Below are 26,459 nucleotides of genomic sequence, written 5' to 3'. Positions count from 1 at the left end.
TAATGTCAGTGATGATTTGTGAGGGTCTAACTATGCTATTTTGTTGTAACTTGTCTTTGTGAGTAATTTTTGTTCTAAAAAAGCACTAAGCATGTCACAGATGTTTCACTTAGGGGATGCTTTTTTCTAATTTTATTTTTAATTAATTTTTATTTTTAATTTTACAATATAAACGTAGACATCTGAAAACTGGTTCAAACAAAAGAAAAAGGCTTTACTTTTTTTTTCTTCCAGTGACATTTATTGCATAAGATAGTACAGAACTGAAAAGAATTTATGAGGGTACCTGTTATTTTTACAGCTGCAGATCAGATTGCTTTAAAAGATTTTTAAAAGATTTGCGTTGAATTTAAGTGTAGGGAATTTCCCTTTTTTGTCTTTGTTTTGTCCTTTCTTCATCTGTCATTAAAATGCACTATTGTGTGAAAAGATAACTTCAAAACTTTCTAATGGTTTAACTATTTAAAATGTAAGCTCTAGAATAAGCAAAATGTGGTTCCAGAAGAAATAAACAAGCTTGTTTATCAGCCTACATCAATGGGTTGTTTTTTGGTGGGTGGTTCTTCTGATAAGTAAGTGGCTGTTAGCACTTTGTATAAAATGCTGTCAAATAAAAATCACAGCAACTGAGTTAACAGAACTTCTATAAGTGTGTCTCTAAGGCTTTTGACAAATATGTTTTTGTAACCAACCCAAATTAAACTGTCTTGGTAAAATGGCTGACTTTTTGTTTATTTATCTGTAACTGTATGTGTGTGTGTGTGTATAAATACCTCTCCATTAGAGGCAAGAGTGAGAAACTTGAGTTTCTTGCTGCTGGAATGAGGAGGCATGTAGCTTATTGTATAATATAGCATAATCAACAAGTTTTATTTTTCTCGTGAAGTCTGATTAAAGATCAACTCAAGACAAGTGACTGTAGAATGAATAGATAGCATTTTTCTGTATTATTTTTCTTTACAGAGAAGTTTTTTGAGTTGCTGACAACAGTAATATACGGTGCGGGTCTAAATTAATGTCTTATGATGTTTGATTTCTGTCATTGAGAAGCCAGGGAATATCATTATCTCCTCCTCCACCCCTTCCTCCCCTTCCCCTCCTCTCCCCTCCCTGTCCCGGAGCCTCCTAGGCTTCCAGGAGTCAGAGGTAAGATCATTTTTCTCTATCTCATTAATAAAAGATTATTTCATTACCAATTACCAAGTGCTTGGTAATTTATAAAACTTACTTAAAAAAGAACAATTTCTGAAACTTTTTCTGCAGGTTCAGTCAAAATGTTTTTACAAATTAGAATCCATAGAAAAAAACTGAGCATGTTAATGTGATAAATTTTACCTAATTGTATGTTGCATATAATACATGTCTCAAAGTTTTGGAAACATAGATGTGGACAGAATACAAATTAAGAACCCGCCTGACTTTGCAGAAATGAAAAGTGTGGAAATGACCTCTTTATACTAATGTATGGAGACAGCTACATTTGGGAATCATTGACGAGATGCAGACATACAGTTCTATAGGATCTTACTGTTAGAATCACTTACCAGGATAAGAGACTGGCATTTTCACAGTGCAAACTAACTTCAGAATACATTCTGGCACTGGTAAATAGGCAGGGCTTGACAGCATTGCTTAGGGCAAAGCCTTAGGAAGATCCAGAAAGGGAATGTGCTTTTCTTTGGCTGAAGAGAGCAGTGAAGTGAGTTAGCACTGTGAAAGGGTGTAAGAGATCATCACTTGAGGCCATGCCAGTTCCTACCAGAGATTTGAAGGCTTCTCACTACCTGCTTTGAAGCCTCTCTTGCTGACCGCTATCACAACCACAATACTCTGTTGGTCAAAAAGACAGTGAGAAAGAATATGATAGACTACCTCTAAATTTCAGAGAGAAAGATTTTCACATGAGTTCTTGCTTCCGCTACAGTTGCTAATTATTTATTAAAAAAAAATGAGGAAGACCTTAAAAGTTTTAGTAGAGTACTCAATATCTTCTTATTATCCCCAGCTTTGTGGGACGTGATAGAACTAGATTCTGGTCTGTTCACTGAAGCAAGTGGAGAGTGAGGTTGAAGAAGACCTTAAGCACTGGCAGCTAGAATGTGTGCGTCTCTTTGGCCTTCCCTGACAAAAATGGGTGCCAGCCTACTGCATGCTGACTGTGATGGCATGACTTGCACTAGCACCTAACTTTAAGCATGGGTGCACAAATGAGGAATTTTCTGTATGAAAATTATAGAACGGATCATTTTACAAGAGTATGTTCGAAAGTTTCAGAATGAAACTCCGTGATTCCCAGACTTACTTTTACTGTTTACTGTTTCCTCTGCATTAAACTTCTTGTATAAGACAGTATTCTCATAAACTTAGATGTGGTTCTGTAGTAAAGATCCAACATGTGATGGAATATCAAATTAGCACCAGTCAAAACTGTTGCAGCAGAAAGTCTTCTGTCTAGATGAGTGCTGCTATCCGTAAAGCTAGTGCTCTCTCCAGTTAGTTGGCCACTTCTCCAAACACAATCCTATAAAATACTTTAGACTGAGTCACAATAAATGTATTAATTAATCAACTGAGTCCTTGCAGAATTAATAATTCTGTGAATTGAAAATGTTTGGTGATACGGTTTGTATTTTTGTTTTATAGAGACTGACCTCATTCCTGAACTGAATGAAACTGAAGATTATGAGGTATAGCATTAATTTATTTTTGAAAGAGTATTTCAAAGTAATACACAGATTTCAACAAAATAAAATTGATATTCTGTAGGAATTTACAGGTCTATGAATGTATTGTCAGCATTTATACATACATGCATATGTATGCACGTACAACATTCATTTTCAGCTCTATTTTTCCCTACGTAACTCTAGAGATATCTCTCTACCTACACAGTTATCTGGAGCTCGAGATGCATGGAGAATTGAGGGAAATTACAGAATATGCAGAAATATTTTTGAAAATAGCACATCAAATTACACTTACATCTGAGTGAATTCAATAACAAAACTATGAATTTAAGAGAATCAAAGTGATCATGTAGTATTAAGCTTTTTAGAATTATTTAAAGAGAAATCTGTCTTGGTCTTACATATAGCAGGTAAATCTTACTGTGTGATAAACTAAAGTATGGGAGGAAGGCAATTGTCCTTTAAAATAAGATTTGTGCGTGTCTGCTGTTGATTGAGGTTAACAGCTACCATTTCAAATCATGGAATTCCAAAATTTTGGATGCTCAGTTACCCCTGCATTTCAATTCAAGTTAGAGATTAAAACTGACGATATAACCCTATTTCACACCATTTGGGATGTTTTTTATGATATCTTCTGCAGAATTTAAATTTTATTTCTGTATTTGTTAACTTGATTTCTCACATCCCAGCAAGAAGAGAGATGAAAATATCACAGTGAAACATAACTCAGATCAATACAGATTTTACAACATGGACATTTCCTTCAGTAAGATCTACACTGACATCAAGTAATGCCTCAGAAAAAAAATTACTGTTTCAGTCTCTGACCACAGTATTTTCACTGTGTGGCATGTCCTTGTTAGTTAAATGGAGAAATAGCTTGTTCTTAACTTTCTGTTTACCGTCCCTTCTGTTTGTGAAAGCTGACTAGCCAATAATATAGTTATTTTTCTATTTTGATGTAAGTTACATATTCAGGTTATTATATTGCCTCTGGTAAGACAGTAGCTGTATGGTGAGTGCAGTAGATGTTCCTGAAAGAAAGGGACTTCTGTGTGAAGCACAGCTGTAGTCTGGTGATTAAGGCCTTCCCTCTGGTAGGATTGGATAAAAGTTAAAGATTATTATTTAATGTGTATCCTAGTTAATAATTTGTTCAGTCACACTTTTTTTTGGGCACCTTCCTTCCAAGACGGTTGACTTTGCATTCATCTCTCTACAGTGCCTTACGTCCGTGCAGAGGTCATCAATTCAGCTTAAACTGCAGTAGAAACTAGTATTACCACTACTACTAGCACATCATCAAGCTGTGTCTTCAAAAGAATAACAGTTTAAACAGTATTTGGAGAGGACCATTTTGCATGATCTGTTAGTGATATGCCTTTAAATTAAAAGAGGGAACATTTACTATAGTTAAAAGAATAAATAAGGTGATGAGGCATGGGAACAGGTTGACCAGAGAAGCTGTGGATGCCCCATCCCTGGAGGCATTCATGGGCAGGTTGAATGGGGCTCTGGGCAGACTGATCTGGTGAGTGGCAACCCTGCCCACAGACAAGGGCTTGGGACTAGATAATCTTCAAGTTCCTTTCCAACTCAAGCCATTCTGTGATTCAGTTTCCATTTTGAGAGAGGCTTTGTCCTGCTGGTATCTATTAGGCATATGTGTGCCTATAAAATCAAGTCTCTTCAGCAGCTGAGGGTACTCCTCAATCTAGTTTGCAGTCATGCCCCTTGTGCAGAGCTATGCTGCAGTTGGCAGAGTTGGGCATGGCACAAAGCTGGTGGCATCTACATACTTGGTCAAAATACCACCTCTCATGAACAATTTCCATGATTCCACACTACTTTTCTGGATTTGGCTCAAGGAAATTTGGGGATAGGGACATTGTGTTTAGACATACACATATTTATTTTATTTATCAATTTATCTATCTATTTATCTATTCATTAGATCTGGCCTTAAAAGTCAAAACACTAATTTAGACTTTTTACAAGTTATCATTTGTGTTCAGCAAAGGAAGGTCAGTAACAGGGACTTGGTGGTATCACTCACAACACTTTTGATGCTGTTGTACGATGATCTTTTACACCCTGAAATCGTATCATCTAGGAAAAAATGTCGATTCATCAAATTTAAACACAGGCCATATTCTGCTACTATATTCTGTTACTAGCAGTTTAATCAATATCAGAATACTAGTGCAATTCTCTAAAATATTCTGGTCATAAAGTTATTTTTCTTTGACGTGTAGTGCAAATTGCATTTTATTAGAAAGATGTAGACCTTTATGAATAATAAATACTGCGAGTGGTTTTTCCCCCTCATACATTTAAGAAGCTACTGAGCACAGATTTTTTGTTTGTTTGTTTGTCTTGCAAATAGGCAGTATTTGCAAGTGAAGAGGATACTTGTTCTCGTAACTAAAAATTTTGTCAACAGAATTCTCAAAGGTGTCCGTTGTTTTGTCCCTTTTGTTTTTATGAAGCCAGATAAATATGTTATTGCAGTTTTGGATTTCATTTATGTGTGGTGTCTACAAACACTGTTAATTGTCTTCGGCTGTGATATTTTTTCAAAGGATGAAGCTGATGAAAAAGAAACAGAGATGAATGAAGAAACTGCAGTGATTCCTAGCACTGACAGTGCAATAAAACAAATAAAGAGGAAAGATTTCCGAGTGACTACATCAAGCTACAGTCAAGATAACACGGGGACAAAATCTAATGAAGCTAAAATAAATAGATACTTAACAAGAGAAGAATTGCCTGGTAAGGATGATGCTTTCAAAGCAGTTTATTATCCTACTTCTCCATCTGTCAGTGAAACTTCTGAAGAAGATACTTTTTTGGAATCCCAAACAATTACTGAAACTCCTCCTCAATTCATTGACTCCACCAAAGGCATAGAAGAAGAATACATATACCTTTCTTCAGGCACTGAACCAACCAGGATAACCACTACAGGCCATAGTGGTGAAGATTTCTCATTGTCTCCTTTTAAACCTGATCAGGAATCTGATGACTTTTGGAGTTCAGTTCTCACCACTTCTTCAGCACATCCAGTTACAGAGGAGACCTCCCAAGAAGAAATCCTTCCTTCAGGAAGCCCAGATATAAGCATGCATGATGTCCTTTACCAAGGCTCTGTTAAATATGTTTCAGAAGGTGCATCACTCCCAAGCTCTGATGAGCCTCTGAAGCATATGTCTTCCACTGATGGGAATGTGTGGTTTCGTAACACTACGGAGCTGACAACTCAGTCTGTTGGTACATCGGATAGCAGTCGTTTGTCTCAGACCAGTTACTCTGAGGCTTATGTAGAGGGATCAAAGCCAGCTACAGTGCCCTATTCCGGCAGCCCAGTGGTTTCACAGGACACGTCAGATGCGGATTTAGAATTGCCACATTATTCTACCTTTGCTTTCTCCTCTGCTGAATTATCACCTCACTCTCTCTCTTCAAGCTCTGGAGAATATGGTTCTGCTTCTGCTGCCAGTGAGGTACTCTCTCAGACAACTCAACCAATCTATAATGGTGAGATACCTCTTCAACCTTCCTACAGTAGTGAAGTGTTTCCTCTAGTCACCCCTTTATTGTTTGACTCTCAGATGCTCAACACTACCCCTGCTACATCAGATAGTGATGTGACCTTGCATGCTACACCTGTATTTCCCAGTGTTGATGTGTCATTTGAACCCACCCTGTCTTCCTATGATGATGTACCTTTGCTTACATTTTCCTCTGCTTCCTCCAGTAGTAAAATGTTTCACCGTCTGTACACAGTTTCTCAAATGTTTCCACAAAGTGCTACTCCAGCTGTTGCAAGTGATAAGGTGTCCCTGCATGCTTCTTTGACGTTGGCAGAGGGTGATACATTAATACAGCCAAGCCTTGCTCAATATGCTGATGTGGTGTCACATCAGACCACTCGCGCTGCTTCAGAGACACTGATATTTGGTCATAATAGAACTCACATATTTTCTGAAGTCGAACCATCCAGCAGTGATTTAAATGTGCATGTACTATCTACAATGTCTGAACATCCTTATGCTTTGTCTAGTAATGCGGGCTCCCTCCAAAGCTTTACTGTTTCTTATGACTCTGCAGAATTTGTGCATGGTTCTGTTGACGTATTTCATCAGGATCCTTTATTTAGCAGCTATAACAATGTACTGGTGCATAAACCTTCCTCTGTAACATCACAAGCTGATACTTGGCTGCAGCCTACACGCTCTCTATCTAGTGATATGGATTGGTCTGAAGCATACTCTGGTAGTGAGTCCCTTTTGCCTGACACAGACACTTTGACCGTAAATAATGCTTCTTCCTCTGATTCTGTAGATGAAATTACATATGAATCATCTGGTTTTAGTGATGTTAATAAGGTGCTTCAAAAAGGTGGTGTTGTATATGGAGATGAGAAAGAACTGCAAATTTCTTCTTCTTTAAGAGAAATGGCTTCCAGTGCTGAAAGTAAAGTGATACCTGAACTTTCTACATCTGTTTCTAATAATGATGTAATTAAGCAGACCACGTCTCTGCAAGAAAGCCTACTTCCTGTTTCTAGCACAAAGGGAATCCTTCCAGTCTCTCTTGCTTTTCCCACTACTAAGGTATTTGATTATGATATTAGTAAACTTACAGAAAATCGCCTTTCCGTTCAGCCTTTGCATGTTGCATCTCCAGCCTCTGATGACACTTTGCTTAGACCTATGCTTAGTGCAATCTCAGAACAAGCTGTCTCTGCCCCTGCTTATAGTAAAACGTTATCCTCGACTCAGCCGTACTTTTATGAGGCCTCAGCTGCATTAAATAATGACGCATTACTGCAGTCCTCCTTCCAGTCTTCTGGCGATGGCACTCTGCTTAACACAGCTGCAGTTGTGCCGAGTGATCCAATATTGGCTGAAAGCTCCAGGGTTTATAAAGATAGTTCTGCATTTGACCAAATATTGCATCAAATGGCACCAGGTTCTGCTACAAATGAAACTATGCTGCCTTCTGCATCTCTACATTCCATTGCTGATATGTTGTCAAACGCTTTTAGTAAGCCCACAGCGTCACTTCAAGGTTTACCTGTTTCTTATGCAAGTGAGGAGTATGTTTCATCCAGCCTGTTTAACAGTGAAGATGTTCAGCAGGCTATGCCTTCATTGTACAGTAGCGATGTTTCGTTCCAGCTGACCAGTTTAGAAAATGCAAATACCTTTCCCCCCCAAGCAGCAGATGCAGTAACAACTCCCTTCCTAACAGCTGATGCATTACCTCATGTAGCTACTCCTCCAGACAGCCATACCTCTGCAAGTGTTTTTGAACGAAGTGAGACTGCCAGTGTCTCTTCAAGTTCTCCACTTGGTTTTGATCCTGTGCAAATGCCAGCAGTGGTTTCTGATTCTGATGTGTCCATTCGTCACACCTTTCCTTTACCAAGTGCACATATTTCTGTCACAGCTGTTCCTCCCAAAAGTAAGAGCCCTGTAACTTTGAGTAGGTTACTGGTTCCTTCTAGAGAATCCTCTGGGTTGTCTCCTAGTGTCATGACCAGTACCGATTTGTGGCCTTCTGTAGTTGAGGATGACTACGATGAGTATGACGATGGCTTCCCCATAAGTAACTGTATCTCATGCTCTTCCCATAGAGAAGATGAGGATATGGTAGTAGAGGAGCAAAATGCAGAGGTAAACAATAACAACCTAATTATAAGCTCACATTCTGGGAAACCTGAAGAAGAAGAGAGAATTTCGACTGCTGCATCAGACAGGCAGATAAACTATGCCACGGACAGACATAATTATACATCTGTACCATCTCTGACAGCAAGTGTGATACCTGAGAAGCACAGCGACCCGACATTTTTGGAGAACCATATTCAAACTGCTAGTGTCCCATTGCAAAACACATCAGAGTCTAAGTCTTGGGCTGTTTTTACAAGTGATGAAGAAAGTGGTTCTGGCCAAGGTACCTCAGATAGCCTTAATGATAATGAAACATCAACAGATTTCAGTTTTCCTGACCTTAATGAGAGAGACACTGAAGGGGCAGTTGAAGCAGGTAACTCAGAATTAACTCCTGGATCATCACAGTCATCAGCCTCATCTGTATCTAGCGATCACTCATCAGTATTCAACACCTCTGAGGCAGGTTAGTTATGGATGAGTCTAATACATACCATGGAAAGCTGTGAGGGGTTCTTTTGTGCTGTAGACAATGAAGTTTATATGTATATAACAAAAGGAGAAGAGGGCCAGTGGCGGTGATTAAGGAGGCCTTGGGGAGCAGGGGTACATACTGAGCAGGTTGCCTTGTGAGTGCCACTTCTGTCTACTTCAAACTGCACCTGAAAATCTTCAGTAGGAAGATTTGTGCTCTGCTTTTGGATGGATGTGTACCATCAGCTGAAGTTGCGTGGTACGCAGTCTAAGACCAGAATTTGTTTCAATGTTAATGGTTTAATTTGAGTTTTAAAGGTATAAGAGAGATGTAAGTTCTTTGTACAAAGGCATTACCAGAGGAAACTATACCAGTGCAAACATACCTCTGAGATTCTGTTTTATAATTATGGCAGCACATTTCCTCCTTATGTTTTATTTTGTATTTTCTAAGGTGTATTGAGCAAGGAAGAAGATGCTTCAGCTTGATTCTGATTCATCTTAATTTGCATAAACATTCATCTTCATTCTTATTGTTTATGCTGTCTTCAAATTTCAGTAAGATGCAGAGTTTTTTTATGCTAGTTTTGCTTATTTGCAGTATATCAGAGCTGGGTTCTCCTGTACTTGTTCATATATATATATTTTTTTCCTAACTATTCCTCTTAAAGTCAGTGAGAGATTTTGTGATTGCAAAGATGAGGTCAGAAGGCGAAACTGCACCTTGCATAGATAAGAACCAGATAAATATTTATATTGCCTTTATATTTTAAAAAGTGTTGTGGAAACTTAAACTGTTCAGACAAGAAATTTGAATTTCTTCATGTTAGCATATTGGAAACCGAAAAGTAAAATCAGAAAAAACAACTGTGGCTTGGGAAAAAAACTGACGAGGTGAATTTGTATTTTAAAAAGTAAATTGAAATTAAACAGTCACAGCATCTGTAGAGGGCAGTATCATCCAACTAAATCTGTTTTGAATAGATCTAGACAGCATGTGAAATTTTAGGCAGTGTCCTACGAATACAGAGCGAAATGAAATGAAGTTGTATTGCTCGCGAGCTACAGAGTGCTAATATGAAAAGGTGCCAAATCAACACTATGTAATAGGAGCTGATAGAATGTGAAAAATGGAAAACGAAACAAAACAAAAAATAGAAAATGTATTGAAATAAAATAGAAGACATGCCAAAATTGTAATTAGTCCTAACAAATTAAAACTGAAACAAAAAGTGAGTTAGTTCAGTTGGTTAGTGGTTACCTCATGGTTTAAACTGCAAAACGTATTTGTTGAAAAATCAGAAAAAAAGAAAAGGAATATTTCAAAACTCATATGAATTATGTAAATGAATGTTGCCTTTAAAGATTAATAGATTGCATAAGTGTCATTTAGTTAACAATGAGCTTCAACTGTTACTTCATAAAAGTACTTCAAAAAGATTATACGTGTCTAGAGTAGCACTACAACAGATAAATTTTATCTTCTAAATATTATTGAAATACATTATATAGGATCACTTCATGTATATTATTTTTTCCAATAAATTACACCAAATACTGTCATTTAAAAACTGTAAATTAAAATGCAAGCATGTCTAACGTGGTCTTCTGTAAATCAAAACTATCCCTGCTTAACTCAAATACAAAAAAAACAAAAACAAAACAAAAAAAAAACCCAACAACTAAGAAGTTGTGTATTACTGTGAATTCATCAAAAATTAATGAAATGTCTGCTTACTTTGACTATTCCAGAAAAAAAATGTCATTTAAACTTTACCCACTCGTTATTACAGTTGTCAATGCATATTCTGAATGAGGACTTTCTCCTTAAGACCTCTATGGCTACCTAAACCTTTCATCCTCAGTTGAAAAACCATAAAAGAAACAAATATAAATAATAATGGAAATGATCTAAGCATGCCAATTATTAGGGAGTAGGAAATCTGCTGTAGGTGAGACTCCCTGTTCAGCTGCCATCATTGGAGCGATGGCCAAGCAGGCAAGAAGCTCCATTACAGGGATCTACTGCTCTTCTTCATAGGAGAACAGGACTTGGTCATGCAGTGTGAAGGAGCCCTGTTATCACAAAGATGAGTCTGGGTCTTACCCTGTGAGTTACTCCAAATGTATATGCCTCAAAGGGATTGTATTCTGATCTCTCATACAGATATATAGTTTCCTCTTGAATCAGTATTGATTTTAGTCTACTTGCGAGAAGCTTGGGGACAAATTTTCAGAAGCCTTTCTTTTTCCTGCAATCACCTTGCACACGGAGATACAGGATTGAAAAAGCAGTGAGTGATTTGGGTGTTTGAGCACTCTGAACTAAAACCAAGAAGATATCTGCAAGATCAGGACCTAGACATCTTTTTCTAGAAAGCCCAAAAACTAAAGAAAATGAAAGCAGATAAATGCCTGGAAGCCTATGCTACATGATCATGTCTGGTTTTTTATATTGTATTTAGGTCCTATGCTTTTTTGTCAATATTTTTTCAGATCCAGCAATATTCCCTGCTCCCTTTTGTCTGAAAACTGTTATGTGGAGTTGGTCTTGAAACCCCACTGAAGTACAGCTGATTTTAGACAGCAATATCCTGTCCCATTCAGAGCATTAATTGTATTAAGACAATTCACAAAAGCAGAAGACATGTAGTTATCTTAGAAAATCTAGGGATTAATTCTAAAAAGTGTGGAAGTGGTTATTTCTGTATTTTGACTCACGTATAATGGTCACAGATCACAGTCAGCTGCATAGATTTAAAAGAAGCAGTTGTTTTCTGTTGAAGTCTATGTTTTCAAGCGTTTTCTTTCAGAGGGATGAAAGTAAAGTCTGCAGGATTGGTCTCTTCCACCATTATGTATGCTTCTTTTAATGAGCTTATAAAATATATCAGTTTAATCTTCGTACAGATTCCTGTGCCCAAATATTTTAATCACCCAGTATTACAAGGCTGACAGTTACGTGAAATCTAGATAATACCTAAATTACAATTTGATTCCGAGTAAAGACGGAGGTAGGGAATTTAATTCTGGCTCCATTATAGTTGGAGAAGGGAGTGCTGCAATTGAATTTAAAGGAAACTAGATTTTCTACAAGGCAAGTTACCAAATGGACAGCATATTAAACTACAGAAGATGCAATAAATAACCATACTGAGATTTTCTGTTGTAAAAAAAAATAAAAAATAAAAAATAAAAAAAAAATCACAATTATTAGTCAAGGAGAAGTGATTTTCATTACGTGAGTGACAGTTTAGCATCAGTGTGCTTTACACATTCCAGTATTATAAATTCAGAACCCTTAAATCATTTGACTTTCAGCTAATAAACAGATGAAAATAAAAACCTTTCTTCTCCTATATTTTAACAACAATCTGCTGTTCTTACAAAGAAGTCTCCACTGCTGGAAGGCTGAATCACAAAAGCTTGAATACTTTGCTTTACCCTCTGTCTGCTTATTTTCTGTAAGCTGGTTTGCAAATGTATACATTTTCTGCAGTGAATAGTGAAAAAGAGAGGTAAGTGGTATTAAGTAGGCTCGTTATACGACACCTTCACTCGTGCTGTGTTTGTCAGTATTTAAACATGGACTGTTTCAATTTTCTCTGACTGCAGAGGCAAGTAATAGTAGCCATGAGTCTCGTATTGGTCTAGCTGAGAGTCTGGAATCAGAGAAGAAGACAGTTATACCACTTGTGGTCGTATCCGCCCTGACTTTTATCTGTCTAGTGATTCTTGTGGGTATTCTCATATACTGGAGGTAAGTTGTTGCTTTGTTGGTTTTTTGTTTGTTTGTTTGTTTGTTTTCCAGTGCCAAAGAACACTGATTTGAAAAATGTGATTGACATTATTGAGCTGCTTTACAGGAGAGAGACTGGATCTTATCTCTCACTGTGTCTTTGTTTTGCTCCCAGAGCTGCAGTAGCGTAAAGCAGTAGGCTGTTTTTTTTCCAAAATGCACATCTACAATGAATTTTGGTTGCAGTGCTGAGACATGAGAAATACCTTATATCCATACTGAGAGAATTTAGTAAAAACTACTTTAGTTTACTAACGCTGGAAGCCAAGTGAATTAACAGAACACTGGGAAGAACAGGAGGAAGAAATAAAATAAATAGCATGGAATGGGTTTGTTTCCTATTTTCCCAATCATGTAACTATTAATGAATAAATAAATAAATAAATAAATAAGTACAGTTGTTATCAATTTAAGACAAAAATCTATGATCATCAACAGGACTGTATAAATAAGCAATTCATAAAGTACTGTAGGAATGGGCTGTAGCTGACATGGAATATGAGATAGAAATTAGGTTTTCTGTCAATATTTTAAGATCGCTTCCTGAGTAGATCTCATGTTTAGTGACTAAAAATTGGTCTGCTTTGTGATCATGCCTGTCTTAGAATGAGAGTTTTTGCCCCCCAGCCTTTGAAACCATTCAACAGGTGATGAAGCAGATGAGTTTTGTGATGCATGCATGCTCAAGTTCCCTCACGGGAATGTTTTCTGTGACTTGATAAGAAAGTAAGAAAAAAGTCAGGCTAAATATAGGTGGTAGACAAGAGTCCTGAAGGTGCAACCACTGAGGGCAAAAGACTGAGCCTATTCTGTGAAATAAGGTGGTCCAGGGACTCTTCTACTGTCTTGAGGCATGGCACAGATTGCTTCCGTACAGCCAAAGGCTCTTCCTTCACAGGGGAGAAATAAGGCGAGTGCATTCAGATCCCCTGCCAGGGACAGTTTCTGGGTCTAATCCCAGAGTGTCAGGCGTTGTATGCAGTAACACAGGTTGGTCTAAGCTATGAGCCTACCAGGAATCCTGTTAGCAATGAGGCAGTGTTCAATTCTTCAGCTTTTCTTCACTGGATGCAGATGAAGCCATGGAGTCTTTCTAGGGGCAAGTCTTCTTAGGCTCTCACAGACTTCCAAAATCCACACAGCCCTTACTTTCCTGAGAGTGAGAGTTGCCAAGGAAGAGACATAGTGGACTGAAAGAGGTGAGTGTTAAGTTGCACATCACCCTGCCATAGAAACTCTTACTCTTTTATGATTGCAGAGGCCTGATCCCATCATTGCTTGTGTACATAAACAAGCAGCAAGGAGCAGAGCCTTGCTCCTGGAAGACTTCCAGAGCCTGTTCCTTCTTTTTCTTTCATCTGTACAGTCTTGCTTAACCTAAAATGTGTAACCGTGGCAAAGAACCAGGAAACAGGAACCAGATCCCAGGGTGCCTTTGTCAGCTCTTGACTACTGTAACCATTAGGCTGTGGCGTGAGGGTCTGGCTCACTGACTTTGCTTCCCGATTCCTCACTGGTTTATATCAACACAAGACAGAATATATCCCATCCCTCAGCAGATGAAGCTTAAGAAATTGGGTTCAGGCTTCCTTCATTCCAGGCAAGCATCCTTATAAGTCAGCCAGTCTTTGGCATGATAAAACACTGAAAAGCATTGAATTTGCAGAAAGATTTCTTCCACTTTTCAAATAAGTGGTTAATTGCTGGAAGAACTGCACACATTTCCTGATTTATGTATAGTTGGATAATTATATTCTCCATCACAGGATTTCTAGCTAGCCACTTTCATATTGAGAGCCTTTTCCTGTCTTTCATGTTACACAACATGAACATTCATATTCATCTTCCAAAGAGTTTCATCTTTGAGCCTAAATAGTCTTTCAAATCTCTTCTATTTTCCAAAGAACACTACACATTTTAAGACCCAGATTGTGTAGTGCAGTTTTAGTAATCCTACACATGTTACAAGCTTGTTTTTGTCAAATAACATCATGTTCATTTTGCATTTTTTTTCTGGGAATGAACAATTCTGTAACATAGGTCTTTCAAAATAAAACAAAAATCTCGTTAGCAGTAATATCTTCTTGAAGTTGAATTTAATCTTTTCTGTATTTCTTGTGTACTACAAAATAAAATATGAAGCTCTTTTTTTGTTAATCCTTGAGAAAATTTTCTTGGGCTTTATGATAACACCAGTAACATAGTTCTTATTTCAGCAAAATGAATCTCAAGCTGTATGTATTGTAGGCAGGACTTTATAGGCCTCTTTCAAAGACACTCACCTTGTTTTAAAGCCTGTGAAAAATCATTATGAACTTCTTAATGATTTGAAAGTTCATGAAAAATGGTGAACTACATTGCTATATGGCTATAAGTATTTCCGTGGCTAAGTTTAGCTGATTTTGAAATAATTGTTGTAAGTTGACAGGTTTTCTTTTCTATAGTGCGTATCTACCTCTTTTTCCTTTAGTGAGCCAATTACTTTCACTCATTAAAGTTAATTAAAATGTTAGATTTACAAGATGATATTCTATATCATTTTGGCAAGAGTATTCAAAAAAAAAAAAATTGCATGGGTACATCTTAGCTGGGTCTTTGATGGAAAAATGCCACCTCCTGATTTGAATGTACAATAGCTGTAACCTTTTTAAAAAATATATTGTTTCAAAACCAAATAGCTACCAAAAGCCTCAAATTCCAGCTTTTCAAGGTTAAAAAAAAAAAAGGCAAAATTATTTTGTTCTTCACTCAAGTGCCTGGTATCAGAAAAATAATTCTCTACCATCTGTTGTTTGGGTTTAGTTGGTTTTTTGGTATAGGATTGGTTGGTTGTGTTTTTTTTACATGAAATTGTTAATCATCACTCGAGGAAATTCCCCAATCTCTTCCCTATCTCGTTAGGCATAATTTCAATCTTTTTGTGATAAAAAACTAATTTCTCCCACAGGAATAAAAACTTTTAATGATAATACTGTCTAAAGAATTTTCAGTAGGAACGTGCACCGTTTTGAATTATTGTAGTCTTGTGCATCAAGCATTTATATTTTGATGCAAATACACTTTCCTTACATTTTTTTTAGAATGATTAAGATTACAGTGGAATAAATGAGGAGATTCTTTTGCCTATGCAATGGTTTTGCCTGCTTGACAGATTGTTTTTACAGCTCTAGAGAGAATTTTCTATCCAAGCATGGAATCTATCCATTCTTCTTGGTATCTGATTGAGTCCTTGTACACTATGCAGCAGGGATATTTGAATCTCCATTCCCTGTTCTTCTCATTTCTGGATAGCTTCATCATTCCCATTTTCTTGAATTAACCTTATGTATTTAGGTGACTGAAAGTTCCTCCGTGCTGACATACTGGAAATTGTTTATGCATATGTGTAATCTTTTGAAATAGTTCATTGGATTGGTCAGTGCAAATGAACCTAGTGAAATGATTTATGGGAAGAAATGTAAAACAATTTGTGCAAATCAGTTTTTATAATGGTTAACATAAGAAGAGCTTGGCAAACAGTAAAATGGTAATAGTTGTCAGTGTGAACTGCACCATTCAGTATTGTTTTTTGAACAAATACATGTGAATCTCAGTAAGATACTGGCTCTGGTAATGTGAACAGCAAATTCCTAATGCAGTTCCAGTTACATTTCGAGGTCCAGAGATACTGCATATTAGCTCCCAGAAGCTGCATGACAGCAGTGCTTCAGAAATTGCCAACCTAGTAACAGCCAAATCCCTGAGCAGTCATTTAAGTTTTAACTTTCCTCTGTCACCCTGTATCTCTGAAATGCAGCTTTCAGAGAATGTTCATTTTCCTATCCATGATTTGAACCTGTATCTTGAATCCTGTGTTTGTTTTGTGGAAAAAGAGCTGAGAATCCTCTGTAAGAATTATTGAACTTGCACATGAAGAAACAAATTAAAAACAAATTTTATCTTGCTGTGTTCACATTCATTCAGCCATGAAAGGGAACTGCTCAACTGCATAACAGCAAACCATAAATAGAAGAACTAATATAATTCTAAAATTAAAATTTCAACTGACAAGCATTTAAAAGACAAATTGGAATCATTTAAAAATTGAATCACTGGATTCTCTAAGTTCTATTTAAATAACCTTTGGATCCATCAGATCTCAAATGATCAAAACCATTTCAAAATAAGTTCTATTAAGTATCTGAGAATAACCAATGGCAGATGCCCTGTGAGCACAGGAGACCCTAAAGAGACCCTCTGCAGTCTGAGGTGTAGTATTCTCCCAAGCAGTTCACACTGAAGTGTTCACTCAGATATTGTATCCTTCACATTATATCACATTGCTGCTGCTTCCTGGGTTCCTGTACAGATTGAGACACTCTAATTAAATCAGTGCTTTTTCACTATATGATATAAAAAGTGTGTGTTCAAAGAAGCAGTGTCTAAATTACAAATTACAGTTTTAGGTTGAAGATCTAAATGCTTTGACGAAAGGTGTAAATTAAATACTCAGGTCAACATTGAGTGATGGGACCTTTGTCTGGAAATTTGAAATAGTCATCACTTTTTACATTAACAACAAGTGATAATTAACGAGTCATGGTTATTAACATTAGGTTTAGTCATAAAGGCTTTCACTGCCGATGCCAAAGCAGATGGAATGCCTATTTATGACTCTTATTACAGGTTAAGTCAACCGCTATGAATTTGTCTCCCAAATGTGCTAAGGGTTTAATTTATTTTCAGCCACAATTAACTTGCTAAAGATTGAAGATACAGTGGCTCAGTTAGGAGTAGTGAATATATAGCATATTATGAAGACATTTTAATCACTGCTTTTTATATGAAAACCATTATACCAATTAAATTCTTTTTAGTTCAATCTTCACAGGCAAAGAGATGACAAATTTCTGCAGTGCTATTCTGTAAGCTTTACGTATGATCACTGTTCATAAGCCCCAGGCATTAGAGGGAGGACATTTTTTTGTTCTTGTCCTTTAAAGTTGAGGTGGTTGGCACATTTGGTTGTTTTTTAATAAATGCAGCACATCATCCTTCTCAGTGCATAGTAGACAGGACTAGACTTTCCAAAACTGCTTAATAAAGTACTTTGATATTCACCTATCTCTTGGTCATTTTGCACACAGTTCTGAAACTCTTGAGTGTTCTGTTAGCCTTTCTCTGGTCGGCTGGCTTCACTGGGAGCCTTTCTCAGGTCAGCAGCCACAAGCTGCATAATGCAAATGTTAGGACCTCCTTAATACATCTTGAGTATCACAGAATCATAGAATCATGAAACAGCTTGGATTGGAAGGGACTATAAAGACCATTGAGCACCAACTCCACTGCCAAGATCAAGATTGCCAACCATTAGATCAGGCTGTACAGGGCACCATCAAGCCTGGCCTTGAGCATCTCCAGGGATGGGGCATCCACAGCTTCTCTGGGCAGCTGCGCCAGGGCCTCATCATCCTCTGAGTAAGAAATTTCTTCGTAACATCTGACCAAAATCTTCTCCCATTTAGTTTAAAGCCATTCCCCCTTGTCCCATCATTTTCAATCCATATAAAGTTGGTCTTCCTCCTGTTCATAACTCCCTTTAAGTTCTGGAAGGCCACAGTGAGGCCTCCTCAGAACTTTCTCTTCTTCAGGCTGAACAACTCCTTCAGCCCTCTGATCATCTTCATGTCCTCCTCTGGATGCACTCTAACAGCTCCATGCTGTTCTCATGCTGGGGCCCCCAGGCTTGGACACAGTACTCCAGAAGAGGTCTCATGAGGGCAGAGTAGAGGGGGACAATCACCTCCCTCTCCCTGCTGGTCTCCCCTTTTTGGATACAATCCAGTATACCATTGGCCTTCTGGGCTGCAAGCAAGCACTGCTGGCTGTGTGCAGCTTTTTGTCCGCCAGAACCCCCAAGTCCTTCCCCACAGGGGTTCTTCTCTCAATCTGTGCACATATCTGGGATGGCTCTGACCCGAGTGCAACACCCTGCATTTGACAATGTTGAACCTCATTATGTTCTTGTGGACCCACTTTTCAAACTTGTCCAGGTCGTTTACATGGTATCCCTTCCTTCTGTAGTTTATCTGCCCCATTTTCTTGATGTGCATCAAGAATTACCATTTTTAAGTAATGCTAAGTACACAATGGATAGTATTCCCCTAGGCGTATCGCGGAAAATCAAAAGCCCTTCTGAGACCATCACAAATGTGCCTTTAGAAGGTTCTAGTTAGACTCCAAATTTGCCATGTGTATCACGAGAACTATGTTGCATGCCACAACTTTGTTTTTTATGTAGCTCTCTGCTTCCTCTTGTGTTTTAAGAGAATTTGTATTGTACATGAACACAGAAAATTCCCAGTACGTTCCATGAGTATGTGCATGTTTCCCAGATGCTTCATTGAAATAAGTCTATCAAAGTCTTTATGAACCACATAATCACTGTTTCTCAAAGGAGCCTCAGTACCTCTTTATGACTTTAACAATTATATGAAAGGGTTTATCAGTGTGGTGGTATTTATTTACAGGAGCAGTAAAGAATTAGAATTTAAAGTGAGTACAGAAAATAGCAAAAGGTCATGCAACAGCTTGAGCCAACACTTTTCAAGAAGCAGAATCTTATAAGTGCAAAATGAGATTAGTGTTTCACTGATGTGTATGTTTCTTTTTAAATTTAATAATTCCTGAATAATATTTCAAATAGATTAGGTGACCCAGAGTAAAGATTGTTATTAGCATTTCTAATCATATGGAGATTTTTTAATTAAGGAGGCTTTTCAATACTTACAGCAGCCGTTGGTTATTTAGTCCCTTGAATTGCTTGGACTCTTAACAGATGCTCTTATTATTATCTTCACATCTGGATTACAGCACAGATACAAATAACAGTGGGGGTCACAGCTAAGGTTGATTCCATTTATATTCATCTTTGAGTGTTTTTCAACACAGCTAGCATCCCTTGGAGTAATAAGTTCCCATGCTTTCCTCTTTCAACTTCAGGAAGTCCTCTTTGGTTAAGGTGTCCTTCAGTGTTGTGACAATAACATTACTAAAAAATTGTTTAGCACCAATCACAGTGGTCTAGAGCTTCCATTTTGTTCGCTATAGAGCAAGTTGCCTCGGACTGCATTTCCATGTCTGCAGTAGGCTCTACTGATGAATTACCAGAGCTGATCTCATACACTGCTCCATCTTCAGTCTAGCATAATCATATGAAAGGGAATTATGTGTGCAGATTTGGATAAGCAAGGAAGACAATGGCATTTTTTTATACTTGAAATTGCTGCACAGCATCTACAGTATCTCCTGAGAGTTCCTCTTTCAGCTTTCACCATGTCTGATGCCTGCTCTGTCTTCTGCCTCTGGTATAGGTAAAGTTGCATGAACTATATGTTATCCTGAGTTAATTAAGTATCTTCAGCTGTATGCATAATCTGTAATATATTGGGGCAATATTTCTATCACAGTAGTTGTGTTCAACACTCCATGAGAACTGGTTTTCAAAACCACGATTCTCTTAACTAAATGATGTCAGAATTCCAAAGGATTTCAGGCAATGTTTTGTGTTTGCCATATTTATTAACATTTCTTCTCCTCTAGGAAATGTTTCCAGACTGCTCACTTTTATTTGGAAGATAACACGTCACCTCGAGTGATTTCTGCTCCCCCTGCTCCAGTCTTCCCAGTCTCAGGTATTTTTTGTCAACTGTTCTGTGGATTGATGTTAACTTCTGAAAGATGCTGCCTTGCATGTGCCCATATGAATTCTTCACATTCTGTAAACCAGAAATTATTACCTACTTGTACTAATTAACACAGGTGCGCTCAAAAGAGGCAGAGGTTAGTGTTGCTCATATTTTTTCCTGTAGGTAGCACAGAAGAGAAATATCCTCACCTTACGGAGCTGTCTCAGGGAGATGCTGTGCCTTCTAGCCTGTGTCACCCACACTCGAGCTACACTTAGCAGCTCTAGTTCATTGCCACAAAGCAGAGGATTACACCAGCAATGTACTCTGCCACATTTCTTCCATTAATTGAGTTTGACATCTGTGTATAGAACATGACCTTTACTTTTTACCAGCAGGACCAGTATACATCTCATTTGTGTTTCACTGGCAATTACAATGTCTTCTTTAACTCTAATGGATATATTAATTCTCTGTTAACCTCTCATAAAACTGATGCCCAAATGAAGAGTATTATCAGCATCTTCTCTTTCCATATCCACTCTACTTTTTTTGGAGAAGCTCTTTCATTTCTTTCTTCCTTGAGATGAGGCAGAGAAGCATGTGCAGCCCTTCTTGCTCTTTCAAACTGGTTAGAGTCAAATAGATTAATTTTGCAGATCCCAAACTGCATTTCACACATGAGAAGAAGATATTGTGTTCCACAAATAATGCTTTTACAAACTGCAATTACCTGGGGGGGGTGGGTACTCTTGAAATGACTAAGGGAAGCAAAAGCAGCCCTTGTGTAGGTAACTAGTAAAAACATTTAATTGAATAAATCCCAGATATTAGGCTTCTGTTGTCACTGAATTGTAGGCATCTTTAAAAGCCTCTTATGTTGATTGCTATTGTGAGGAGACGGGTAGCCTTTTTCTAAATGGTTAATAGGTGGGGATGTAGCTTGATTTCAGAAAACATGTCATTACATATGAATGTCAAGTGGCAATCATTACAGGAAATTTCAGCTTTTACTCTCTATCATTAACTATATTGCAGTATAACTATATAATTTTCTTGCAATTTTCCCTGACCAGCTCACCTCAGGGAGATAGTGTATTCCGTTGTGATAAGACAAAATTGCACTTACAGTTATTCAAGTGCTTAAATATGTGTTTTGACACTGAGGTTTTACTTTTGGAATGCTGATATTAACTTAAAGAGGAAAGTGTTTTTAAATGACTAACGGATACATAAAATGTTGTATGGAAGAAAGCCCAGCATTCAGAAAAAATGTTTATGTTTTGTGTTGGGTGCAACAGATGTCAAGTGAGCAGTTTTTGTGTTTTCTATCATACAAGTGTTTCAGCAGTGTAATGTTACAGTTAAGACTCACTGGCATACAATGTTGGCAAAGAATGTAGACCAGAAAGAGCATTTTCTAACTGCTAAGCTTAAGCTTTTATTAGAACAATGGCTGAAATTACACTCCACAGACCTTATTATAAACTAAGTTTTCCTTCTGTGGAGTTCATTAGCATAGATAGGAGATTGCAGTTTTTCAGAGAAAATGCCCCGGCACTTCACAGTACAAATTGCACATTTAGCATAAATAGTGAATTACAGGTTGATAATAGGAGACAATACCAACCTTTTGTGAGCTTCAAGTAGTACTCGATATCTAGAAATATAATATATCCGTAGAGTCAGAAGTTACTGAGCTGGGAGATTAGCAGTGGCCAGGAAATAAAATAGTAGTAACCTGAAATCTCTTTCTCCCTTTCTGTCGTCACTCTTAAGATCATCTACCTTACCTTCTGGTGTTGTGTTTGCAGATCATTAGAATAAACACTTTATGCCAGGTTGCATCTCTGAAGTGTGAAGATAGTGTTACACATTTGGTCGGCTTCTCTTAGGCTTGACTGGATAAATTCACTTTTTGTATGCAGATCCATTCATGTAAATGGAAGACCAGATGGATCTCCATACAAATCAACAGATTCTTGGTAACCAAAAGCTAAAATTATTAGGTGGCTTAAATGCTGAACATCTGTTGACATAAACATCATCTTTGTTCAATGTTTTTGATGTTTTTTTGTTGTTGTTTTTTCTCTCATATGAAATAGTGCTGAACTTAAAAAATTGTGAAATAAACATATTTTGTAATGTTCCAGTAAATAAATAAATAAATCTTATTCAGAGCCAAAACCAGCTAAAATAATGGCATCATTTAACAGGTAATTAGCAGAATAGAGGCCTGTGTTTACCTAGCATATTTACAGGAAAGAAAAGACTAAAAGTCCCAAATGTTTTCTACATGATCTCTAACTAATGCTCTATATTAGTGTTTTACTGTGTTTGTATAAAGTAAAAAGGAGATGTACTGAAATAAAATACCTGATGGAAAATTTAGACTCATTAGTCACAAGTCACTTTTCTTGGTTGAGAATGTAAATATTTTCTTTCTGTGTATCCAGAAAATCTTAAATCTTTACACTTGCGTTATCAGCCTGATGTGAGAATTTGTAGTTGATTCCCAGGATCAGACATAAGTTTATATCAACTGTAAAACTATGGCCATGAACAGGGGGGAAATTCCTCCTGAAAATACTCACTTCTGTAGTCAAAGATGAAAATCTGTTGTTTCTTTTGATGCCAGTGCTTATATGCATCAGTCAGAATTACTGTCATAATGCTGCATTAATTTAGTAGGGCTGGAACTACACTGGTAGTAGTCCATGTACTGTATCAGAAAACCATTGCAATACTAATCAACCCAAAGCATCCAGACTCGTCCTTCTGATCATTCTTTACCAGTATTATTCAGAGTGCTGCTGTTGCCCTTTCCCTTTGAGTACCTTGTAGCAGACTGTTAAACCTCCCAGTTCCCCTTGACTTCACAGTCGAGTCAACTGAATGTTTTTCAGACAAGATCAGCACCTTAATTTTGGAGGCTTAAGGACAGAACAAGACCTAGCTGGACATTTACCATATCTTCTCTCAGAATAACCATTTAGAAATGTGTAAGTGTTTGAGAATGATTTTAGAAATGCTAATGATGTTGGAGAGTGTATTTATTTTTATGGGTAGTTGTATATCCAGAGTACATACCAAAAATTTTATTTCAGGATGTTGTATGGATTGCCTACATATGAACGTCTTTCTATGTTCTTCTGGCTTTTTGTTCTTCATAAATCTATTTTTTGTCTTTTCCCACTCCTAAGATGATGTTGGAGCAATTCCAATAAAGCATTTTCCAAAACATGTTGCAGATTTACATGCAAGTAATGGTTTTTCTGAAGAATTTGAGGTATGACGCCATCTTTCTTAGCATACAAATAATGTTAAGTTTGAATGCCTGGGAAAAAAAAAAAAAAAGAGAACTGGATATTAAATTCTGACCTGGGGGACTAAATTCATAATCTCATGTAAATGGGTACTGGGAGGTCTGTTCATGAATAAAGGCTAGGGAGATTTATAAGAAGACTGGGATGCAAATGGGGTTGGCTGTAGCTGTGAGAAAATGCTAAATAACTATGTGAATAACCTGTGCAAATGCAACACAATCTATGTGGTTTAACAGATACAGCTGTAGATTTGAAACTTTTCCATTACTAATGGCAATTGAATTTTGCAGAAGCTACGCACATTCACGTGTTCCATTTACAGAGAAAAAAATAGGAAAATAATAATGAGTACACATGACAAGACTTCTGAGTAACGGGGCAGCTAATGTAGTCTTCATATGTGGTAGTAAAAGCTTTACAGTTGACTTCATAAAACAAATGGTTTATATGATGTATAATTTTGAAACATGTTCCCATAGTGTTGCTCTCACCGTATGTAACTACTTCATCTATTTCTTCATTTTCACATTCGTATGCATTACATGCATCTAAAGATATATAAGTACTAACTGAAGTCACTTATAAAACAAGCATTATAAGCAAAGACTCTGTAATTAAAGCTAAGCTGTTAAAACTCTTGACAGGCGTTCATTCTCTAGTAAAAATCAAACAGTTGTGATGAAAACAATTTTCTTTAATTGGTCACTATTAATTTAAAATAATTTAAAATTATTGCTGCAAAACCATTATTGAAACTAAAGAAATTTGTGATTTTGAATCTCTCGGTGTTGCTTAGGGTTCCCCACCCAATGTGTTGTGACCCAAGAGACCAAAAATTAGATTCACCTAATCTTATTTGTAAGCAATTCCAATTCATTAGACGTTCAGGGTATCAATCTGATTGTGGGACTGAATTTGTAAGTACGTGTGAATAATGCCCAGCTCATTTGTTACTTTAAGCAAATGTATATGGACTGACAGGACTGGGCTTCAGATAGACTGGTTGTTAACGAGAGCAAATATTGAAAAACTGTGTGTAGATACAATGGTAGCAGTGTTCCTTCAACATTAGTAGCATTAGTAGGCAAAACAGTCAGGAAATCATATTTTTCATCATCTTCACTTACTGTGTCAATCTGAAGACCAAATACACTGCACCTCACTCAGTCTCCACCATCTAAAATATTTTTGTTCTTGCTTATCATTTGGAGCTCCAATTTGGATTTACAGACTACCCCAGAATGTGTCCAGGCCTTTTTACTACTGATAAAGAAAATAGCCGTTTTCTCTGTAGTCTGAATACATTTGGAGGTCAGGGCAAGGGGTTGGTTCAATTTTTTAGGTGTATTGCTATAAAATAACTCATTTAAATTTGTACTTTTCAGACTGGTAACCATTTTACATATATATATTTAAATATCTGAAGGTGAAAATGGTTAAGATTAAAATGAAACCTAAAAAATGATGAGAAATGTTATAGTACTTTTTGTCATAGTTACTTATTTCCTTCATAACAATATGGACCTTGTAAGCTGGAGTTTCTCGTCAGTTTAAGTAATCAGTAATCAGTAAGATAAGAATAAGATAAGTAATCAGTAAGATAAGAAACGATTAATAGCAATTTAGTGAGTTTTATAGGCTATGGGCCTGTCTTCTGAAGCCTGTTTCTTGCAGGCAGTCTTCATAAAAGCTTTCGGTTATTGAGAAGCATGAAAGCTTTCGGTTATTGAGAAGCTGCTGTCAGACAGACAGGAAACTGTAATACCATCCTGTGAAGTGTCTGAGCAGTTGCCCTGCTTGTGAGAGCTTCAGAAGTGACTGGAAAGAGAGCAAAAGAGCTCTGCAGGAAAAACTACTGTGGTCACAAGGACCAATAAGAAATCCTATGGACAGTAAAATACAAAGATAATCTGACTACAGTCAGTGATGTTTCTCATATATATAATCTTTCACTGGAGTAAGGTCTAACGTTAAAGCTAAAGATAGGAAAACAGATGCCCATATCTTAATAAAATTGTCTCTTGACTATTTTAAGCACTGTTGATATTATGGTGATAATGATAATGCATGACCATAATTGTTTTCCATATAATAATTGTAACTTATATAAACACTTTTATCCATTTGTTCTGTGCCATGGAATTTGATTTTTTTTACTTTTTTTGCATTCATTCCCTCATTAGACACTGAAAGAGTTTTATCAGGTAAGGAATTATTTCACTGCATATTTTTCTAGCAATGAAGTAGTTGTAAAATATTATAGCTAATTGGGTAGAAGGTTGTGGTTTTTTCATGATGACTGACTGTATTTTAAGACATTTTATTTACCTTAGTACTTATTTAAGTATGATGCACTTTATTTTTTCAGGAAATCCAGAGCTGTACTGTAGATCTAGGTATTACGTCAGACAGCTCTAATCACCCTGACAACAAGAATAAGAATCGATACATAAACATTGTTGCTTGTAAGTAAATGAATCACTTGAAGCTTTGTTTAAGAAACAATTATAGTCAATTATAGATTTAGGTATGTTACCAGAGGAGGAAAAAATACCTCTACAGTGAAAACTCCGGATACTGTTCAGCAAAATGCCCAGAGAGGAGTATCATGAATATCATATTTCACTTCCAGTTAGCCTTCTGACATCCTACTGCTTTGATGAGCACTCGTTAGCAGGACATGTTTATTTCTTCTTTGATGAACCAAGGGGAGTTGGAAGATTCCAGTATAATATCATTACAAAGCCAAAGAAGCTGTGTTTTGATTGCCAAAATTAATCCATCTTTGATTTATAATAGTGATGATTTTTCCTCTCAGGAGCTTC

General features: G+C 37.0%; 1 protein-coding gene across 2 annotated transcripts in view; it reads left to right on the top strand.

The window, feature by feature from the left end:
- The window catches only part of PTPRZ1 (protein tyrosine phosphatase receptor type Z1), a 133,131-nt gene that overhangs the window by 90,484 nt on the left and 16,188 nt on the right, over window positions 1-26,459 (top strand). Inside the window, exons 11-17 of one of the 2 annotated variants that reach the window (XM_042816178.1) lie at window positions 2,644-2,687; window positions 5,273-8,834; window positions 12,458-12,602; window positions 20,223-20,314; window positions 23,512-23,597; window positions 25,818-25,838; window positions 26,003-26,099. In XM_042816178.1, the coding sequence (XP_042672112.1) occupies window positions 2,644-2,687; window positions 5,273-8,834; window positions 12,458-12,602; window positions 20,223-20,314; window positions 23,512-23,597; window positions 25,818-25,838; window positions 26,003-26,099 (4,047 nt within the window). The remainder of the gene's footprint in view (window positions 1-2,643; window positions 2,688-5,272; window positions 8,835-12,457; window positions 12,603-20,222; window positions 20,315-23,511; window positions 23,598-25,817; window positions 25,839-26,002; window positions 26,100-26,459) is intronic. The other variant, XM_042816179.1, reaches the window with a different exon arrangement.

Source organism: Centrocercus urophasianus, unplaced genomic scaffold (assembly GCF_019232065.1).
Source record: "Centrocercus urophasianus isolate 14NV4802_14NV808 unplaced genomic scaffold, USGS_Curo_1.0 seq_15, whole genome shotgun sequence".
Taxonomy (NCBI): domain Eukaryota; kingdom Metazoa; phylum Chordata; class Aves; order Galliformes; family Phasianidae; genus Centrocercus; species Centrocercus urophasianus.
The sequence above is the reverse complement of the archived record's forward strand: the minus strand, read 5'-3'. Positions and strand labels throughout refer to the sequence as shown.